The 18,028-nt window shown below is 42.3% G+C and overlaps 2 protein-coding genes across 5 annotated transcripts; both read right to left on the bottom strand.

The window, feature by feature from the left end:
- Positions 1–5,881: 5,881 nt before the first annotated feature.
- Positions 5,882–14,645, bottom strand: rsf1b.1 (remodeling and spacing factor 1b, tandem duplicate 1). Its single transcript, XM_031572294.2, has 11 exons — positions 14,433–14,645; positions 13,789–14,070; positions 13,403–13,507; positions 12,986–13,065; positions 12,792–12,846; positions 12,407–12,522; positions 12,044–12,111; positions 11,204–11,417; positions 10,265–10,509; positions 8,228–8,407; positions 5,882–7,947 (listed from the first exon to the last, which is right to left on the bottom strand). The coding sequence occupies exons 1-11, from the start codon at positions 14,547–14,549 to the stop codon at positions 7,331–7,333; spliced, it is 2,079 nt and encodes a 692-aa protein (XP_031428154.1). The 5' UTR covers positions 14,550–14,645; the 3' UTR covers positions 5,882–7,330.
- On the bottom strand, positions 14,627–18,022 carry LOC116221503 (microtubule-associated protein futsch-like). Of its 4 annotated transcripts, none has more exons than XM_031572290.2 (2): positions 15,770–18,022; positions 14,627–15,709 (listed from the first exon to the last, which is right to left on the bottom strand). In XM_031572290.2, exons 1-2 carry the CDS (start codon positions 17,819–17,821, stop codon positions 14,627–14,629), a joined length of 3,135 nt encoding a protein of 1,044 aa, XP_031428150.1. In that variant the 5' UTR covers positions 17,822–18,022. The 4 variants fall into 4 exon arrangements, with proteins under 4 accessions (XP_031428150.1, XP_031428152.1, XP_031428153.1 ...); XM_031572292.2 differs by having other exon boundaries at positions 14,627–15,818; positions 15,954–18,022; XM_031572293.2 differs by having other exon boundaries at positions 14,627–15,758; positions 15,954–18,022.
- Positions 18,023–18,028: the final 6 nt, after the last annotated feature.

Here is an 18,028-nt window from a genome sequence, read left to right as displayed (position 1 = left end):
AAAGACAAGCTGGGGAGAAAATGAAAAACATGATAAAAATACACACCCACCAGTATATGGAGGACAGAAAAGACACAATACACAGACATACATGGCATACACACATAGAGACCTAGACAAACGGAAAGGACTTAAACACCTTTGGCTAGAGTAGGAAGTCTTGAGGCTTAGGTTTACACCATTTCTTTTTAAAGAATCAGCAATACTGTCTATAGTTTTCTCCGAAGTACCAATAATTCGAGCTGTTGAGAGTTCCAGGTATATTACGTCCAAAAAGAAAAGGGACCAGGACTTGATAGACATAGAGTGAGGTGGCTTCCAACAAGTTGCAATAATTTTCTTGGCAGCAGTCAGTCCAGCAAAAACTGCATGCTTCTGGATTTTAGACAGTTTTAGGGTAGACAAGACATTCAAAATCAACGTGTTCACAGTAACAGGCACTGTAACATCAGTCAAGGTAGATCATTTGGATGCAACCTTGTTCCAACATTACCTGACAGGAGGGCAGTCCCATATCATATGAAGATGTGCCCTGCACCTTCAGTGAACCTAAGGTACACAGGGGTACACATTGACAAACTTCATGTGGTGCAATCTGACAGGAGTGAGATATGTCCTATGTATAAAGTTTTTATCGATTTGCTGGTGATCTGGATTGCGTGACACTTGAGAGATGTCAGACCACATGGCTCTATCATGCTGCTCTCTAAAGAGCGCCAGGAAACTGAGCTAAACCAGGTCAGCAGAGGCCTTAGGACGAATTACCAGAAGTAAAGTTTGAAATTGGGAACAGGGAGACCGCAGTCCTCCCTCCTTCTCTGCAGAATGGACATTTTCAAGTGCGGCCGTTTCTTTTCCATATAAATCGACAGACTACAGATTGAAGCTTACTCCAATAATCAGATGGAGGGGGAAGAGGGACCATGAAACTGACAAGATCTACTGGTTGTGCTGGAGCAACCCTGATGACGCAGACTTTCCCGCCAAAATAAACGGTCAATCTGCGTGACACAACTAGCTCTTCGCTAACATAAAGTGACAGACCATTTGCTGTAATTTATTTTCCAGAGTCCTTTTTGCTTTTTATTTGTAAAACCTCAGAAGAGGGCTTTAACTCATTTTTAACTAATTTGCTGAGAGAAATGTCATGATTGCAGGATCTCAGGAGGGCCTGCAGATTGTTCATTCAGACTCCTCTCCTGGTGGAATGTCTGAGCATGTGATTGTGCTATCCACATACGACATAAGAGTTTGATGTGGATGCTAGCAAGATTGGTGTAACTAACATCAATAGAGACATCAACACCACAAGGTATAGATAAATAACATTACTTCAAACTTTTCCATCGATAACTGGATAAATACTTGTAATAGAGTTCGATTATTAACTATTAAAATATGTTTTTATGCAGCCTAGGGCTTACTTGATAGGTCTTGTTACATTTAACATATGTTAGCTAGCTAGCGAACTAACATTAGCTAGGTAAGGTAATGTTGATAACTGCCAATATCTTCAGCTTAGCCTAGCTATCACAAAGAAGCCTATTTCTAGGTTGTTTGATATTACGTTTCCGTGACTTTCTAGAAAGCCAATTCAGATTTCAAGGGACTCGAGCTCAATTAAATGGTATGAGTGAATTTAATTTTATTACTAATCTTAGCTTGCTAGCTGTCTGCTAAACTTGACGGTGTCACTGAAAAGTCATTAGTAATTTATCAGTTATCATCACTGTCAATCCTTTGACTCCTTTAGGACTCTTTTATTTAAGGCAGATTCAAGATAACACTTGCCATCTTCAGTTAGGTTTCTACGGCCAGGACACCAGAAATAGGTCATTTCTTTTTTTTCTGTTGTATATATTATCATTTATGTATTCAGAATATGAATTGTTTACTTCAAGATGTAGTGTAGGATATTTTCCTATGACTAGATCAGGGGTTCTCAAACTTTTTCAAGCTGGGCCCCCCCAAAGCTGGTTAGGTGTAGTTGGTGTATTATCATAATAATAATTAGTGTTATTATTGCTATCATTAGGATACAATAATTATTATGGGCCTCTTGTGATCTTTTACAAAAATGTTGCAGGACTGTCAATGTGAGACATGAGCCTGAGTTGCTTTGCAAAGGTCCTCAATTCTTGGTGCAATGTTTGCGTGGTTGCGATATTTAGCAAAGTACTCCTTAGATTAGGCTACGAATAGGCCTACTGCAAGTGCAGGAAGGTAATCTATAATTAAGTTAGGAGTGAGTCTTAAAAAAGACTGGGCCTCATTCTCGAACATTTGTGTCTGTAGATGTGCACTGATTCTTAAATTGAACGCACATTCTCGTGCACCTGAATGTTCATACAGAAACGCCCCGCCAGCTCCTTATAAGGGCATGCAACTGAAGAGACGTGTGCACAATCCACAGACTCTACAGCAACGCAAAATCAACTTCAGACTGATCAAAATCATGTCAAAGCGGAAAGCGAGCACCGGTGGATTAAACGCAGACCTAGCTTCACCAGTGAAGAGGTGGGTACTGTTGCAGAATGTAGATGTGTCCATTCTATTCCAATATGGCTATATCCACGCGATTGAGTTTAGTGCTTATTTATTTATTCACTTACATTTGCAGTGTTCGTGTAGTGCTTTTATTTATTTTAGGATATTACGATGCCTCGTAGAGTCATGACTATAAATGTGAAACGTAATTGTTAATGATAAAAAATATTCTCATATTTTTTATTTTTATAATTATTTAATTCCAAGGATGTCTGTAGAATTGACGTGAACGCAATTCACCACTGCTATTTAGCGTTCTTAAATTCTGGTCCAAGTTAAGAACGAAACCCAGATGAGAAAACGTTCATGAATGCCAGAATTGTCCCCGGAAACCCACTGTTTACAATAAAATAAAATTAACAATAATATATATAAAATTGTTGTGTTTCAAGAATGAGGCCCAGTGATTTATATGAAAACATTAGACTTCACAATCAGACCATTACACTCCATCACAGTCACATGGAACTCCCATTGCATTGTGACATCACTCACATGTGCTCCCACAGCCACTCCCATTCCCACCCTCAATGTGCATCATACACAGGCCACACCCCCATGATGAGGAATTACGGACACTCAGAGGCAAGGAGGAGATCCTGTGCTTTGGAACAGCGTTGATGGTTTTCATATCCCAGCATTCTGTTGAGCCTTAAATCACTGTGGTTTTTAGCACAAATGTGGTACAGTACTTTAAAAACGATTTCATACCCTCTGTACTTCCATTGGGCCACTTATTTATAACTCAGTTAATTTAAACTTCACAATGAACGCGGCGAACTCATATGCAAGTGCAATACGGTCTAAAAACTGGAACGAATTCATAGATGTGCAAATTTCATTGGTGCTATAAAGAACGTGTCACAATAAGACATTTAACCAATCAGTGGTAGAAAGTAATTGTAATGGCTGAATCTACATCACACAAGAGAAGATGATTGCTTCTCCAAGCACCATGTCTTACAACAGCAAGCTGTGTAACAGCAGCCGTGTTGAGGTCACTGCATTTCTATACTGAGAGCGTGCCCTCCTGATCTACTGTTCACTTGAATGCTGGATTGATACATTCTCATCAACTGCCAAGTCCTGCCGGGAAGGCATCAGTGATCCATGCTATGCAGTGACTATTACCGTTTAAGTATTGAGTCACTGGAAAAGCACTAACACTGATAATGTGTATCTGCATTACAAGTGTCTGCTTCATGTAAATATAAGAAAGATATGCATGATCCTTTTATCATGAAGGTGCTCATTAAAATGATCAGGTAGTTTTTTTCTTTTTTTTTGTCAGGATGATACAAACAACTGTTGTAGTAGCGCCTACTTGTGGTTGATTGAAAACAACTAATTATTTCATTGTTATATGTCCAAACAATGAAAACATTTTTGACACAGTATTTGACACAGTACAAGGACTTTGGTATTATGTGGTACTCTGTGAACTATGCCAAACAGCACCACCTTCGGGTAAGGTGAAGCATAGCAACGAGTGACTTCTGGATGTGTCGACCCACAGTCAAGACAAAGCAACATGAAACCACGAAATGCAATGAAGATTTTTTATTTATTTTTTAAAGCCAGTGTTGAATTTTAAATTAATATCCGTAAGTCCTATTTTTGTCTTAACCTCAGAAGTACTTCGCAAAAAATGCATCTTGGTTGTCAAGAACCGGCTATTTTAAAGTTTTAACCTAAACATTTCTCCAGCATGGACATTGGCCATCCTCTGTTCATTTTCTGTTTTCGGTTGTAAGGTTTTAGCCTTATTTTCAATATCCTGTTCTGCCAGGTGATGACTGGGAAGACAAGAGACTTATAGGTCAGAAACCCTTTTAATATGACAAATGTACAAGATTGCATTTGTATGAAAGGAAAATCTTAACAAAAACATCCAAAAAGAAGACCAGACACTCAGAAAAGGTCCAAGCGCTACTGCCCAAGCAGGAGCCTGACGGGGAGTCTATCAAGGCCTGACTACATGAAACACTTTATGACTGGCAGACAGTCCTCAGGGCCCCGCCTCAGTCCTTTGGGTAATATTCTAAATTTAAAATATTAACAGTAAGCTATTTAAACTTCATTAAACACAAGAACTGGAGTTGCTAATATAAGTAAGGAAAACATCATTGCAAAGATGGACTGGATTTTCTTTCAATTCTCGACCCTCTTACAACAGTCTTGATTTATTTGCAAACGCTATAATAGGATTGTTTTCATACCAGGTAAACCTTGTACTCAACAGCACTAAGCATCTTTTTTAGTGGTTTACAATTCAAAAGATAGAGAACAGTCAGATGACAAGTAAAAACTAAGACAAAGAAAAGAAGCATGGATATATACATGATCTATTCATACATATAAAAATAAATATGATATGGTGCGTAACCCAATATAGGCTGGGAAGATGTCTTTTCAGGACTTAGGGAGAAAAAAAGGCATGCCAAGCTTTCACATTATTAGACAAGACATTTTTACAGATTTCCTTTACCACGGTGAGTAGTACTTCGGTCCTCGCTTCACGCCACAAATGCCAAATGTTTAAAATCCTGTCTGAATGCATGCAATACATGACTCCTAGTTTCCGAGCAATGAGGCATTGCTGTTCTGCAACGTTGGGAGGGAGTTTCGGGCGGGGGGAGGGGTTTGGGGCCGTTGACAGCCGAGATCGTACACACTTTTGACAAACTCAGCATTCCTTTCATTGACATTATGAAACAAACATGCCAAATCTCTCTTAACATCAGTTATACAAAAGTAGGTTAAGTGCCACAGCTTACTAACGATAAAAAATATATATACACACACACACACGAGCAATCTTGATTTCGATGATCTTAAAACATTTCTAGGAATATTACAGCAAAACAAACATAAAAAAATACAATTGAAACACCAGCAGTTTTGATTCAGAGTTTTTCTGATGGTAGGAGCTACTGATTCTGTGTATTCTTTGTACATTTTAGTCACAGTAGTAGAGTGGATGTGACAACTGGTACATTTATAATATGCAAAACCCTTTGGCATTATAGCATATGTCCCAGGTACATTTATAATATGCAAAACCCTTTGGCAAGCATATATTCACTCCAAAGGTCTACTCATCCAAGAGAAATCAATAAGGATTGTGGATTACATTTTTTTATATAAAAAAATGTATACATCATAGTAAACCACAAAGCCTTGCTGTGATTGGGTTTGAAGTAAATGTATAAAAAGAGGTGTATACGGTTAGACCTTAGACACACAAAAATAGTTTAAATTAAAGCATTAGAAAAGAATATAGAAATGACGGGAAAGTTTGTTGGGGGGAAAAAAACAAACAAACTACATCACATATGACAAATCCCTTTTATTAAATATATGTATTGAGCTGAAATGAGATGAAGTGTATGGAATCCACTGATAGTGTTGGTGGTGCAATGAAAATTCTTAGAAAACAAAACAAAATCTTTGAACTCTTCCTGCAAGTGGCCAAAATAGACATGCTTACTAAGATACACTTAATGAGCAACCTCTTCAGCTGAACAAATACACCTTTTCTTCATTCAAAGTCTAGCATGTGTCTGTGGTTGAGTGTGGTCTTAAAGAGAAAGACATCTTTATTTGGCATTTAATGCACTTAACAGCTGCCAAGATTAATAGTGTTTGATTTATACTGGTATGCATATTTTGGTAGGGGAGAAAATAAGTCCAAATACAATTTGGGAAAACAGTAACAGGCGGTAATGAAAACAAAAAAAGCCATTATATTATATAAAATGGACTTGATGATGAACGCTACAAAATATACAATGCAATTTAAAAATCTTAGCATCCTGGTTCCGCTTAGTTGTCATAATAAAAACACTGAATATAAATACACAATTGCTTTTGTTTAAGACCCAGCTCACCATACTTTTTTAATCACATTTGAGGACAGCTGTTGCGGGCCTCATCAACACCTGCACTGTCTAACTTTCAGGCAATGACACACAACCCAATCACATGATTTCAATATGCCATGAACAAACATTTTTTTTTCTAAAGGGGAACTTTTTACTGTGATTAAAACTGTCCACTGTTCAACAAGAGCGATAGCTAGCAATAATACGTGGAATAATATGAAACCATATGTGACGGTCCTGCATGGAATGCTGCTACAGTCAAACTCCTGAAATGTACACATAAGTAAAGTTTTACGATTTAATACAAAATGTAAAAATTTTAAGTGATGGAAAATAATACTTAACTATTTCCTACCAAGACCAACACACGATCAAAGAATAAACATGATGTGTTTCTACAGTATATAACGGGTATCTCTAGGAAGTCGGTTACACGATGGGAAAAAATAATGTCACATGATTAAGAAGGATACTACATACTGGACAAGGGGGTAAGGTGAGGTTATAAAACTGCTTTTCCAACGGCGAGCTGTGAGTTTTTTTTTTGTCCTTCACAAACACTTCTTGGATTTTGTGAAGTGGAATATTTACAGCCTTTTGAGCCTCTGCCCCTCAACCTAGACATATACACGTCTGACACACGGTACTCCAATGATTGCACTGTTCTTGACCTCAATCACATGATGAGTTGGGGGAAGCTGACCCAGTACAGTCACATTCTGTGCAGTACTTGGTGCAATATTGGTGTGGCCGAGGTTGCATTGCTGGCATTGGTCGTAGACACAAAATGTAAAGCACAAGGGGGACGTAGAAAGTGAAGAAATGGAGTACAGGGTCAAAAGTACAGGGAATGGACTGGGGATGGAGGGGTTGAAAATGGCAAAAAGTACAAATTTCCTTTACAACTGTTCGCTGTTGCAGACATAGTCAACAAGGTCTGTGACGCCCAGGAGGTCGTCCTCATCCTCGTCAGGCGGCGGCATCTCCTGGGGAACCATGCCGTTCGTCGCCATGGCGACGGCCGTAGCGGCAGCGGGGTTCTTGGGGCCGATGTGGGCCATGAGGCCGGCAGCGCCCCCAACGACGCCCCCTGGTGGCCGCGAGATCAGGCCCTCCTCGCCCTTCAAGGGGCTCTGTCCGTTGGTCGGAGGGAGCTGGGCCACGTAGTAGTCTAGGGGGTTGGCCACCTTCCCCAGAACGGCCTCTTCTTCCTCGTCTAGGCTGAGACGCTGCGGCCTCTTGGAGTCCTCTGCCTCTTTCTCCGCCACGTCTTTCTTTTCCTCTTCCTCCTCATCGGAGTCGTCAGAGTCGATACGATTCACCCGCTTGCGGATTGGGCGGTCTTCCTCCTCAGAGTCGTCCGAGTCATCGTCATCATCGTCGTCCTCGGACTCTCTCCTCCGCTTGAGGGAGAGGTGCCTCCGTCGCTTCTTCTTGGAGTCTTCTTCTGAAGAACCCCCTCTCCTCCTCTTTTCTTTCTTATCCCCCTCGTCTGAGTCTCGGGAGCTTAAGCTCGCTGAAAGACCAGAGAAAATAACTTTAATAACTATAAATAATAATAATAATAATAATAATAATAGCTTTAATAAATGAACTACTTCAACCAGAACAGTTTTGAATAGTTTTATCCTAGGATGCTCAGCAAGATATTAATTTTGAAGATGGAAAACAAAAAAACCTTCATGTTCCTGCTATACCGTACTTAAGTGTACAAACTTTCAACAACATGTAGGAGAAATGATTACTCTAATCACTATTATGGTGACATCTCACACAGGTAATCATGCAAAGCTAACCTTGACTTTCTGAGCTGGAGAGGCGTCGGCGTGGTTTCATCTTGTCCTTGTTGGTGGCAGTCTGCGAGCCCTCCGACTCTGACGTTTCACAGTAGTTCACCTGCTTCTTCAGACTCCGACGGGAACGCCGCCTCCGCATGTCCAGGTCGCTGTCACTGCAGTTGCTCGAGCCCTCTGTAGCTGCAGGATATGGACAACACACACATTAGAAATGGCCGTTAGACCACATGATGCATACAGACACGATAACATGTGATGCACTGAGGCTCTGCTTTTTCAGGGTGATAGCTTGACTAGTTTTTTTTTTTTTAAACACAATTTATTTCAAATTAAATACTTCTCTTTATGCTATCATTATATCATGCCATATCTGAAGGAAAATAAGATCAATCAAATAATTGACACCTTAAAGACGTCGTCAAAATTAAAATAAACCAAAAAAAAGAGGAGATTAATCCCTAATACACAATACATCAAATTTAATATTCCTTAAATGTTACCTTCAGGGAATATTCAAAGCCAGTATACACTGTGTACTGAATAATTATGGAAGTCCATACTCTACTGAAATAGCATCTCCAAGACAGATAGCATTTTCAACTGAAAACCATATTAAACTTTTGTAAACATTTTCAGGTGACTTAATTGCTGTATTGAGAGAGGCTGTGGCTTAAAGTGAAAAAAGGCCTTAAATTGAAGTGTGCATAATTATTAGGCAACTTTTTTGCTGCTGGGAAAATAGGGCAAAAAAATTAAAAATAAGACACCTTACAGATGGTGAAAGATTGGCTTTTTGAGGTACAGGGACGCAAATACGTGTTGCGAAGAAAATACGAAAATGAACAAGAAACTCGAGAAGAATTAAACAGGAAGTATCCAGGAAACCTTTGGCCTCAAGGGTCATTATCCTCCAGACCTGCAACCTTCCTAGACCCTGCAGAAGCACAAGGTGCAAAGTTCTTTGCATGATTGGCAAGGTCAGACAGGCAGGTCAAGGTCATAGAGGCAGACAACCAGGCTCCCTTAAAAAAAATCAAAAACACAAGCAAACGTGTCAAGAATGGGAAAAACAAAACAAAAACATGAAGATGGTTTTTTTCGGGATTGCACTGGATGTGTGATCTAGGGAGCATAACTGTACATAGTCCACTAGTGAAGAGAGTTCATTGTACAACTGTACACCAGTTTGACTGAAGGGAGAGTTGATACTGTGGGCTGGAATTATCCACAGTGAATTGGTTGGACCATTTCGATTGGAAGCTAGATTGAAAATGAACTCCAAAAACTACAACCAGTTTCTGGAGGCCACCTTCCTCAAGCAGTGGTACCAGAAGAAGCCAGCATAATTGAAAAAGCCCATGGTACTGATGCAAGACAACGCTCTAGCCTATGCATCCAAGCACACCAGACACTGGCTAGCCAGCAAAGGGTTCACAGATAGTAAAATGATGACTTGGCCTCCTTGCTCATCTGATTTGAACCCAATTTAAATCAGCTCCCCTAAAGAGGGAGATTTACAACCAAGGGAAGCAATATACATCTCTGAAAAAAAAAAAAAATATTTTTTTTAAACGGATTGACTCCGTGGATATGAGACTAATACAAGTGATGGATTAGAAAGATGGCTATATTGGCAAATATACGTATTTCCAATAGTAAAAAATGTTTTGTTCGCTGTTAAACTACTGCATTTGTTTATTTCATAATTCTTATTTATAATCATGTAAAAATAATTTTTGTTTTGTGTTATGTTGTGTTTTAAAATATTAATAAATATAAATAAATTGGAAAACAACATCATAATGTATTTTCCCAATTGTGCACATCAATTGGAAACATCATATTTTCTCCTTGCAACATACAAATCTGAGATTTTCTTTATACAACATTTCCTTTTGAATTGGGACCACTTATAATTACTTAAAGTACATAATCATTAAAATACATTTGCATAATAATGATCTACGCAGTGTAGGTATGATGACATCATGATGACATCATGCCATCATCCCTACTCAGCAGCCCTGTAGCCCATACCGATCTCATCCTCCTCATCCTCTTCGGTCTCCTCCAGCTCTTCATCATCAGAGTATCCTTTTGGCCGGCGCCGTCGTCGAGGCTGCCTTGTGTTCCACCGCCGTTTGACAGGCTTCCTGGACCAGGCCGACCCCCGGAAGCGACGACCGTTGCCTGTGCTGCCGAAGTCGCTGTCGTCTGTAGACTTGGCCTCTGCGTCGCTGTCTGCATTGTTTTCGGACACCACAAACTCCTCCTCTTCAGAGCTGGATCCGGGTAGGAGGGGAAGAAACAGTAGAAAGATCATGAGTCAGTCAAGAGTCTACCATCACATCCCAGCAGAGCACCGCTTTACCTTACTTTCCATCAGACTTTTTAGCTTTACTCTTTTTTCCTACACTATGGAAGTGAATGGTGACCCTCTCAAGATAACTCTCTCTCCTCCTGCCTCCTCTCCTCCTCCTGCCTCCACTCCTATGCTTCTGCCTCCTCTCCTCTTGCCACCTCTTCTCCAGCCACCACCTCTGCTCCTGCCTCCTCCCCTCTCCTCCTGCCTCCTCCCCTCTCCTCCTGCCTCCTCTGCTCCTGCCTGCCTCCTCTGCTCCTGCCTGCCTCCTCTACTCTCCTCTCCTCCTTCCTCCTGCCTCCTCTACTCTCCTCTCGCCTCCTCTACTCTCCTCTCCTCCTGCCTCCTCGCCTCCTGCCTCCTCTCCTCTTGCCCTCTCTTTGTTACTAACTAACAAACAAACAAACAGATCTTACACGGGTGACTGATGGCAAGAGGCTGTATGGATAATAGCAGAATCCGCAATTACAAAGGTAATAAAAAGCAAATCTATTGTAGTACATGTAGCACTCTTATGAAGCTCTACGTACATAACTTTCAAGCTATTTTAAATATTTATTTTATTTTAAAAAGAAAGACGAGATCTTTTGATAATTTCTTGTGGATGGTAGCACCTGTCGCTGAGGCGGAACTCGTCCTCGCTCTCCTCCTCTTCCACCGTGCTGTCGCTGTCCAGGTCGTTGAGGCGTCGCCGCTTCTTCCTCCGCTGTCCGGCGGTCGGGGTTTTCTGTGGCGGCCCGTTCTCCTTGCCGTCCTCCTGCATAATGATGGACATGTCCTTCCCTCGGTGGCCCGTGATGTTTGCCATGTCCTTGCCCCGACCAGCTCCTGTGGGTTAACACACAATTATTATAACATTACTCCAGCTCTTGTGGGTTAACACACAGTTATTATAACATTACTCCAGCTCTTGTGGGTTAACACACAGTTATTATAACATTACTCCATGGTGCTATTGCACTAGTTTTATTCATTCTTCAAGGTGCTTTGGTCCCACTTCATGTGAAGATGACACAAATAGTAAATAATACTGTGTAAATACTACTAGTATACTAACTGTCACTCTCAAACTAAGCCTAACCTTGACTCCAAATACAACTTGTAATAGCACGTACTAATACAGAAAGTATGTTGTACCATTACAAAATGTACAGATTTACAGAAAGGACACTTTAATATATAGTGTGACTGATGCTTTTATCTAAAACAACTTTAGTGGGTAGTAAACATTTGATCAGTTATGGGTGCTCCCAGAGAATCTTACACTTGGCCGTGGTGATGTCAGGACCGTGTTCAGCCAGTTCAGCTACAGTATCATGAGCTGTATCTCAAACAATTCACTAGAAGTAGAATTCTTCTACGTTTTATCCTTCCCTGACCGGACCAGCCCAAAGCGAGTTCTAGAGTGGATCCTGACTGAAGGTTCCAGAGACTGCTGCTCTTTGTGGCCTTACCTCCACCTTCTGCTTCTTTGATATCCTCTTCAATGGCCTCCTCAATGGCTTCATCAAACTCATCAAACCTAGAGCAGAAAATGGGATTTCCAATATGTGAGACAGCCACAGCACAAGGAACAGACCTACAGTTAACACTGAACCTTACAACTCACAGCAGAATCCATGTCATGACACTTTCCATACTGGCGGAAATTATATAAATATCAAACTATATTACATTACACATTTCCTTGTTCTGCAAAGGGACAATACTAGAAGAATCTGCTAACAATTTTTCAGTTTGGTTAGGGATTTACAAAGGCCACCACAAAGACAGGGGCACCAAACAAACAAACAAACAAACAAAGAGCCAAATAGTACCTGTAGCTTATGTATTTCTTTGTCCTTGTTGACCTTCGTCCCAAGCTTCTGGTCTTTTTAACTTCTTTCTTCTCCTTCTTCTTTTCTTCTGGCTGCTTCTCCTCCTCCACCTCCACCTTTAACAAAGACAAAATCGCCATCATGGAAAGAAGGCCCATCAAGTCATTGCAAATGTAAACTCCTTAATGTTTACATTGACAGTGTGAACTCAAGCATAGTAAGTATTGCACTGTTAGTAAATAAGGTACATAGCTCACTGACAGAAAGAAACAATACAGTCCTACTGTGCCATCTGGAGCTTCAAACACAACTGAAGACAAATGGCCACGACAGACTAATTAACAGAAACTGGCCCATAACTTCATGGTAGAATGTGGCAACTTACTGTTGGCGTGATAATATTCTCCACACTGATGCCAACATAGACCAGACGCTCTTTTCTGATGGAACAAAAAACAATTGATGATTAATAATAATTCACCACTCAAAGGAATTATGGCCATTTTATGAGGAGCTTAACTAAATGCACAGAGGGGCTGTGAATCTTCTCCTTAATGTTCGACGCTGAACAGTTCTTACCTTCGCTCGGCACGCTCCTTCTTCTTTAACACAGCGTCGAGCTCCGTTAGTTGTTCTTCCAGTTTATCACACAGGAGCTTCTAAAGAACCAAATGAGGACAGATAGAACAGGATGAGCATGGACCTTTCCTCAGTCACTTGTGTATTAAGCCCTCTAAATTATAGAAAAATGTAGATGACACAAACTGTCAACGTGCACAAAAGACACAAACACAATTGTTAACTATAATTCTTCAGATATACATCATCGTTGTAGATCTAGAAGCCTTTTGAATTTTTTTACACAACAAATGCTTTTGTTTGCTATGCTGTTTCCTGTGTGCACCTCCCATGGATATATGTGGTGAACATGGGAAAAGATGGCACCTGCCATGGATATATGTGGTGAACATGGGTAAAGGTGGAATCGTCACTTACATGTTGGCACGGCGGGCAGAACCACTCGCCATCTGGAATGATCATGAGCGGGGGCCTGAGGCAGGCCGTGTGGTACCCATTATCGCACGAGTCGCACAGCAGAATCTGAAACACACACACACACTGAACTGTCAGTTCAACAACTTTATACCACCGTCGTAACCACATGAGATGACAGAAATAAGTCTCAGCAGAATCTGAAGCACCAGAGGACAAACACACACACACTCAACTGTCAGTTCAACAACTTTATACCACTGTGACTGTTCTAGAACAGAACCAATACCTGTTGTTTGAAATGAGCCATCATCTCCATATATATATATTTATATATTACATACGATAAAGTAAGGTAGCAAAGGCTGTGTTTTCATGTTCAGACGCACCAGTTCAGGATGATTTGGCAGGCCACAGTGTTTACATGGATCATCGTTTGGTGGGCCGCCGGAGGAAGACGTGTCTGAGTCGGAGGAGTGCCTCTCTCGAGCACGGTTCCTTGCCCTCCTCGGTCTCTTCTCCACTTTGTAACTTTCGTCACTGTCGTCCTCCTCCGTGACCTCTTCCTCGCTCGTGTCATCTTCAGAAACGTCATTGTCATCGTCTTCAGAACCTTTCTTTTTCCGTCGTGTTCGAGTGTTTGACCATCGTGTCCGCCGGCGTCGTTTTCCCTGTAAAGGCGTACAGTGTGTAAGAATGTGCAGAGCTGTAACAAAGTCCTACAGGAGTGATTCTGTCTAGTCATCGTTACAAACCGAGAAGACTCATTGTGATGCAGTCTACAACAAAGATTAAAGTGAACAATTTCAGGAATTCGCCGATTCTATGCGTTTCCAGTTTGTATCCATCTACTAAACAAGTTTTCTGTTTTACATTCATGTACCTCTGTAGACTTTTCAGCTTTAGCAATCCCAGGCACTTGCGACCTTCTACACATTTGACAGGAAAGTTAATATTGGGATAATAACATAATGCATCACACAGTTCAAATCACAGTTTTTTTTAAAAGGTTATGGGAATTTTAAAATGTTACCTTTGGCTTCGGTTGCCCATCAGAGTCCACTTTCTTCTCCTTGGGTTTCTTCGGAACAGTACATTCCTCCTCAATCTCCTCTTCATTCTCAGCATTCTCTTTGTTGGCCAGTGGCATGCTCGGTTTCTTCTCTTGTTTCTGGTCCTGGATATCGACCAGCTTGGCGGTGGGGCGACAGATTCTTGGGGATCTTCTCAGCCCCCTCCCGTCCCCCCCTCCGACTCGGAGTCTGCCCTCGTCTCCTCTCTCTGAAGCTCCGCTTTCCTGCGGTGGGCGGCCATGCGGATCTTCAGGCGCAAGCCCTCGTTTTCACGGCCCTCCCCACCTTCTGTTTGTGCCGCCGATTTATCGGGTTCGTCTGTCTTTTCTCCATCCTTCTCCTTGCTTTCCTCAGAACTGATGGAGTCGTCTTTTTTCTTTTCCTTGCAAGGGTCATCTTTATCATCATCTTGTTTCGGGTCCTGTTCTGGCTTATCCTCGGATCCGGACTTGTTTTTCTCCTGGTCATTCTGGGCAGGTTCATCACAGTCCATGGGGGTTGTTTCTGCACAAGACGCTTTATTTTCATCCATCTTTTCAGCCTTGTCTTTCCTCTCTTTTACTTTTTTGGACTCATCCTTCTTTTCCGCTGTCTTTTTGGACTCGGCCTTCTTGGACTCTGCCTTCTTGGACTCATCCCTCTTTTCCTCCACCTTCTTGGATTCATCCTTCTTGTCCTCCGCCTTCTTGGACTCATCCTTCCTGGACTCATCCTTCCTGGACTCTGCCTTCTTGTCCTCTGCCTTCTTGGACTCATCCTTCCTGGACTCGGCCTTCTGGTCCTCCGCCTTCTTGGACTCCGCCTTCCTGGACTCCGCCTTCTTGTCCTCCGCCTTCTTGGACTCGGCCTTCTTTTTCTCCGCCTTTTTGGACTCATCCTTCTTTTCCTCCACCTTTTTAGACTCATCCTTCTTTTCCTCCGCCTTCTTTGACTCATCCTTCTTTTCCTCCGCCTTCTTTGACTCATCCTTCTTTTCCTCCGCCTTCTTTGACTCATCCTTCTTTTCCTCCGCCTTCTTTGACTCTCCCTTCTTTTCCTCTGCCTTCTTGGACTCATCCCTCTTTTCCTCCGCCTTGTTGGACTTGGCCTTCTTGGACTCATCCCTCTTTTCCTCCGCCTTCTTGGACTCATCCTTCTTTTCCTCCGCCTTCCTGGACTCGGCCTTCTTGTCCTCCGCCTTTTTGGACTCATCCATCTTTTCCTCCGCCTTCTTTTCCTCCACCTTCATGGACTCGGCCTTCTTGTCCTCCGCCTTTTTGGACTCATCCCTCTTTTCCTCCGCCTTCCTGGACTCGGCCTTCTTGTCCTCTGCCTTTTTGGACTCATCCCTCTTTTCCTCCGCCTTCCTGGACTCGGCCTTTATGTCCTCCGCCTTTTTGGACTCATTCCTCTTTTCCTCCGCCTTCTTGGACTCATCCTTCTTTTCCTCCGCCTTCCTGGACTCTGCCTTTATGTCCTCCGCCTTTTTGGACTCATCCCTCTTTTCCTCCGCCTTCCTGGACTCGGCCTTCTTTTCCTCCGCCTTCTTGGACTCATCCTTCTTTTCCTCCGCCTTCTTGAACTCATTCCTCTTTTCCTCCGCCTTCTTTTCCTCTGCCTTCTTTGTCCCGGCTTTGTCCTCCGCCTTTTTGGACTTAGCCTTCTCGTCCTCCGCCTTCTTGTACTCTGCCTTCTTGGACTCATCCCTCTTTTCCTCCGCCTTCTTGGACACCTTGTTCTCTTCCACTTTTTCAGCCTTGTCCATCTTTTCCGTCTTTTTGGCCCCATCGTTCTTGTCCTCTACCTTTTCAGTCTTGTCCATATTTGCTTTAATCTTTTCAGCCTGGCTTTTCTTGTCCTCCGCCTTCTCCTCCTTGTCTTTCCTTTCTCCTGCTCTTCCAGCCTCACTGACCGATGAGAGTTTTTTAGGCTCAGGAACAGTGTGCAGAACCTCCATGGGCTCTTCCTTGCGTTTGACAGAAGGGCCATGCTTTGAGGATTCATCCTTTGCCGGCTGTTTCTCTGTCTCTTTCTCTGCTTTTCTGGTCTCCTTCATAAGCTCTTTGGGCACAGAAGCAGAAGTCTTGTCTTTACCACTTTCCAGTCTGTCTGCATCCTTTGGGTCAGCCACTGAAACCGGAGGTGTGGAACCAGTTTCTTTTTCGGTTTCTTTCGAAGTGCCTTTCGTTTCTGAAACCTTGTAGCTGGCTTCCTTCTCTGTGACGTCTTTCCCTGTTAAAGTGGCTGCTTTCTCTGTCTTTTTTTCGAGCGAAGGCTGTTGATCAATGCTTTCTTTAGTCTGAAAATGTTTTACCACTTCTTTTGAGGTTGGGGATTTTTCCTTCACTACAGATGGGCTGGACTTTGTAGCTTCTTGAGCAGAGGACTTGCTTTGCTTACTTGTTTCACTGGATGCGTTTTGCCTGTCTGTGCCACCAGTTGAACTTGAGGAGGCCATCTCAGTCACAGAAGCTCCCCTGGCTACTGTTCCAGTCATGAGCTGTTCCTTTATGACAGATGGCTTTGTTGTTTCTATAGCAGATGGTTTGTCACCTTCTTTAGTGGTTCCATCTTCACTCTTATTAGTCAGGTTGGGCGACTTAGTTTCTCTTATAACGGAAAGGCCAGTTGTCTTCTCAGAAACACTGAGGTCTTCTGTCAGAGATGCCCTACCTACGTCTTCTGCAGAGGTCTGTTTGTTGTTGTCTCCCACTTTCTGTTTGTCTTTTTCAATTGAAACCTGTGGTTCATCTACACGTTTTGCGAGGGAGGATTTTTCTGTTTTGCTTTTATCTACTTCTGTCGAGACAGAAGATTTCTTCTCCTTGTTTAGAGGCGATGACGTCACAGGCTCTGTTGTTTTAAAACAGGCAGGTTTATCCGTCTGATCGACTGGTAGTTGTTTTTCCTTGTCTTTTTCTCCGTCCAGCTTTTTTGAATCATTCTGAACTGCTGTGATGTTAGGCTCTTTGGAACAGTCAGCTTTCTCCTTGGACGAATTTGGAATGTTCGTTTCTTTTGGTGCGACCCCATGATTATCTAAAGTTTCAGACGATTTTGAATCAGCCTTTGATGATGTTGATTTCTCCTCTCCCGTTGAAGGAGCTTTTCTTATCGTAGTGAAAGAGGGCTTGCTACTCTTTTCGACAGAGGATGTCCCTTCACGTGTTGGCTTGTCTGACTTCTGCTTGTCATCATGTGTATCTGTGCTTTTAATGCAGGCTTCCGGCTTGCCCACCTCCATCGCTTCCTCTGAGGGTGACATAGTTGACACTTTTTCTTCTGCAGTAATATCCTTTTTGCCATCCTCCGCCTTGTCTAATTGTTGCTTGGTTGATTCCTCCTTCCCAGACATTTGCGTGACATCCATGTTTTGTTCCTGTGATTTTTTCAGCCTTTTAACTTCTGTTGTAGTTGATGATGATGATGCTGCTGCCGTACTAGATTTTGTACCAGATTCATTTCCCTTCGCAGGCTGCACGTCCCCATTGACCTGATCACCATTAATTTCCTTGGCCGGCTCTTTGGCGACAGTAAGGGACGTGTTTGCCACAATGACGCTTGAGCCGCCGCTGCT

The sequence above is a fragment of the Clupea harengus genome, chromosome 8, assembly GCF_900700415.2.
Source record: "Clupea harengus chromosome 8, Ch_v2.0.2, whole genome shotgun sequence".
In the NCBI taxonomy this organism is placed as follows: domain Eukaryota; kingdom Metazoa; phylum Chordata; class Actinopteri; order Clupeiformes; family Clupeidae; genus Clupea; species Clupea harengus.
This window is presented reverse-complemented; position numbering and strand designations above follow the sequence as displayed.

Excerpts from the sequence above, each read along its gene's own strand:
- rsf1b.1 (XM_031572294.2), bottom strand. The coding sequence starts at position 14,549 with ATGCCACTGGCCAACAAAGAGAATGCTGAGAATGAAGAGGAGATTGAG. Across the intron at positions 12,847-12,985 it reads AAGGAGCGTGCCGAGCGAAG|AAAAGAGCGTCTGGTCTATG; the intron begins GTAAGAACTGTT and ends TTGTTCCATCAG. Across the intron at positions 10,510-11,203 it reads GAGTTCCGCCTCAGCGACAG|CTCTGAAGAGGAGGAGTTTG; the intron begins GTGCTACCATCC and ends ACCCGGATCCAG.
- LOC116221503 (XM_031572289.2), bottom strand. The coding sequence starts at position 17,821 with ATGGATGTCACGCAAATGTCTGGGAAGGAGGAATCAACCAAGCAACAA.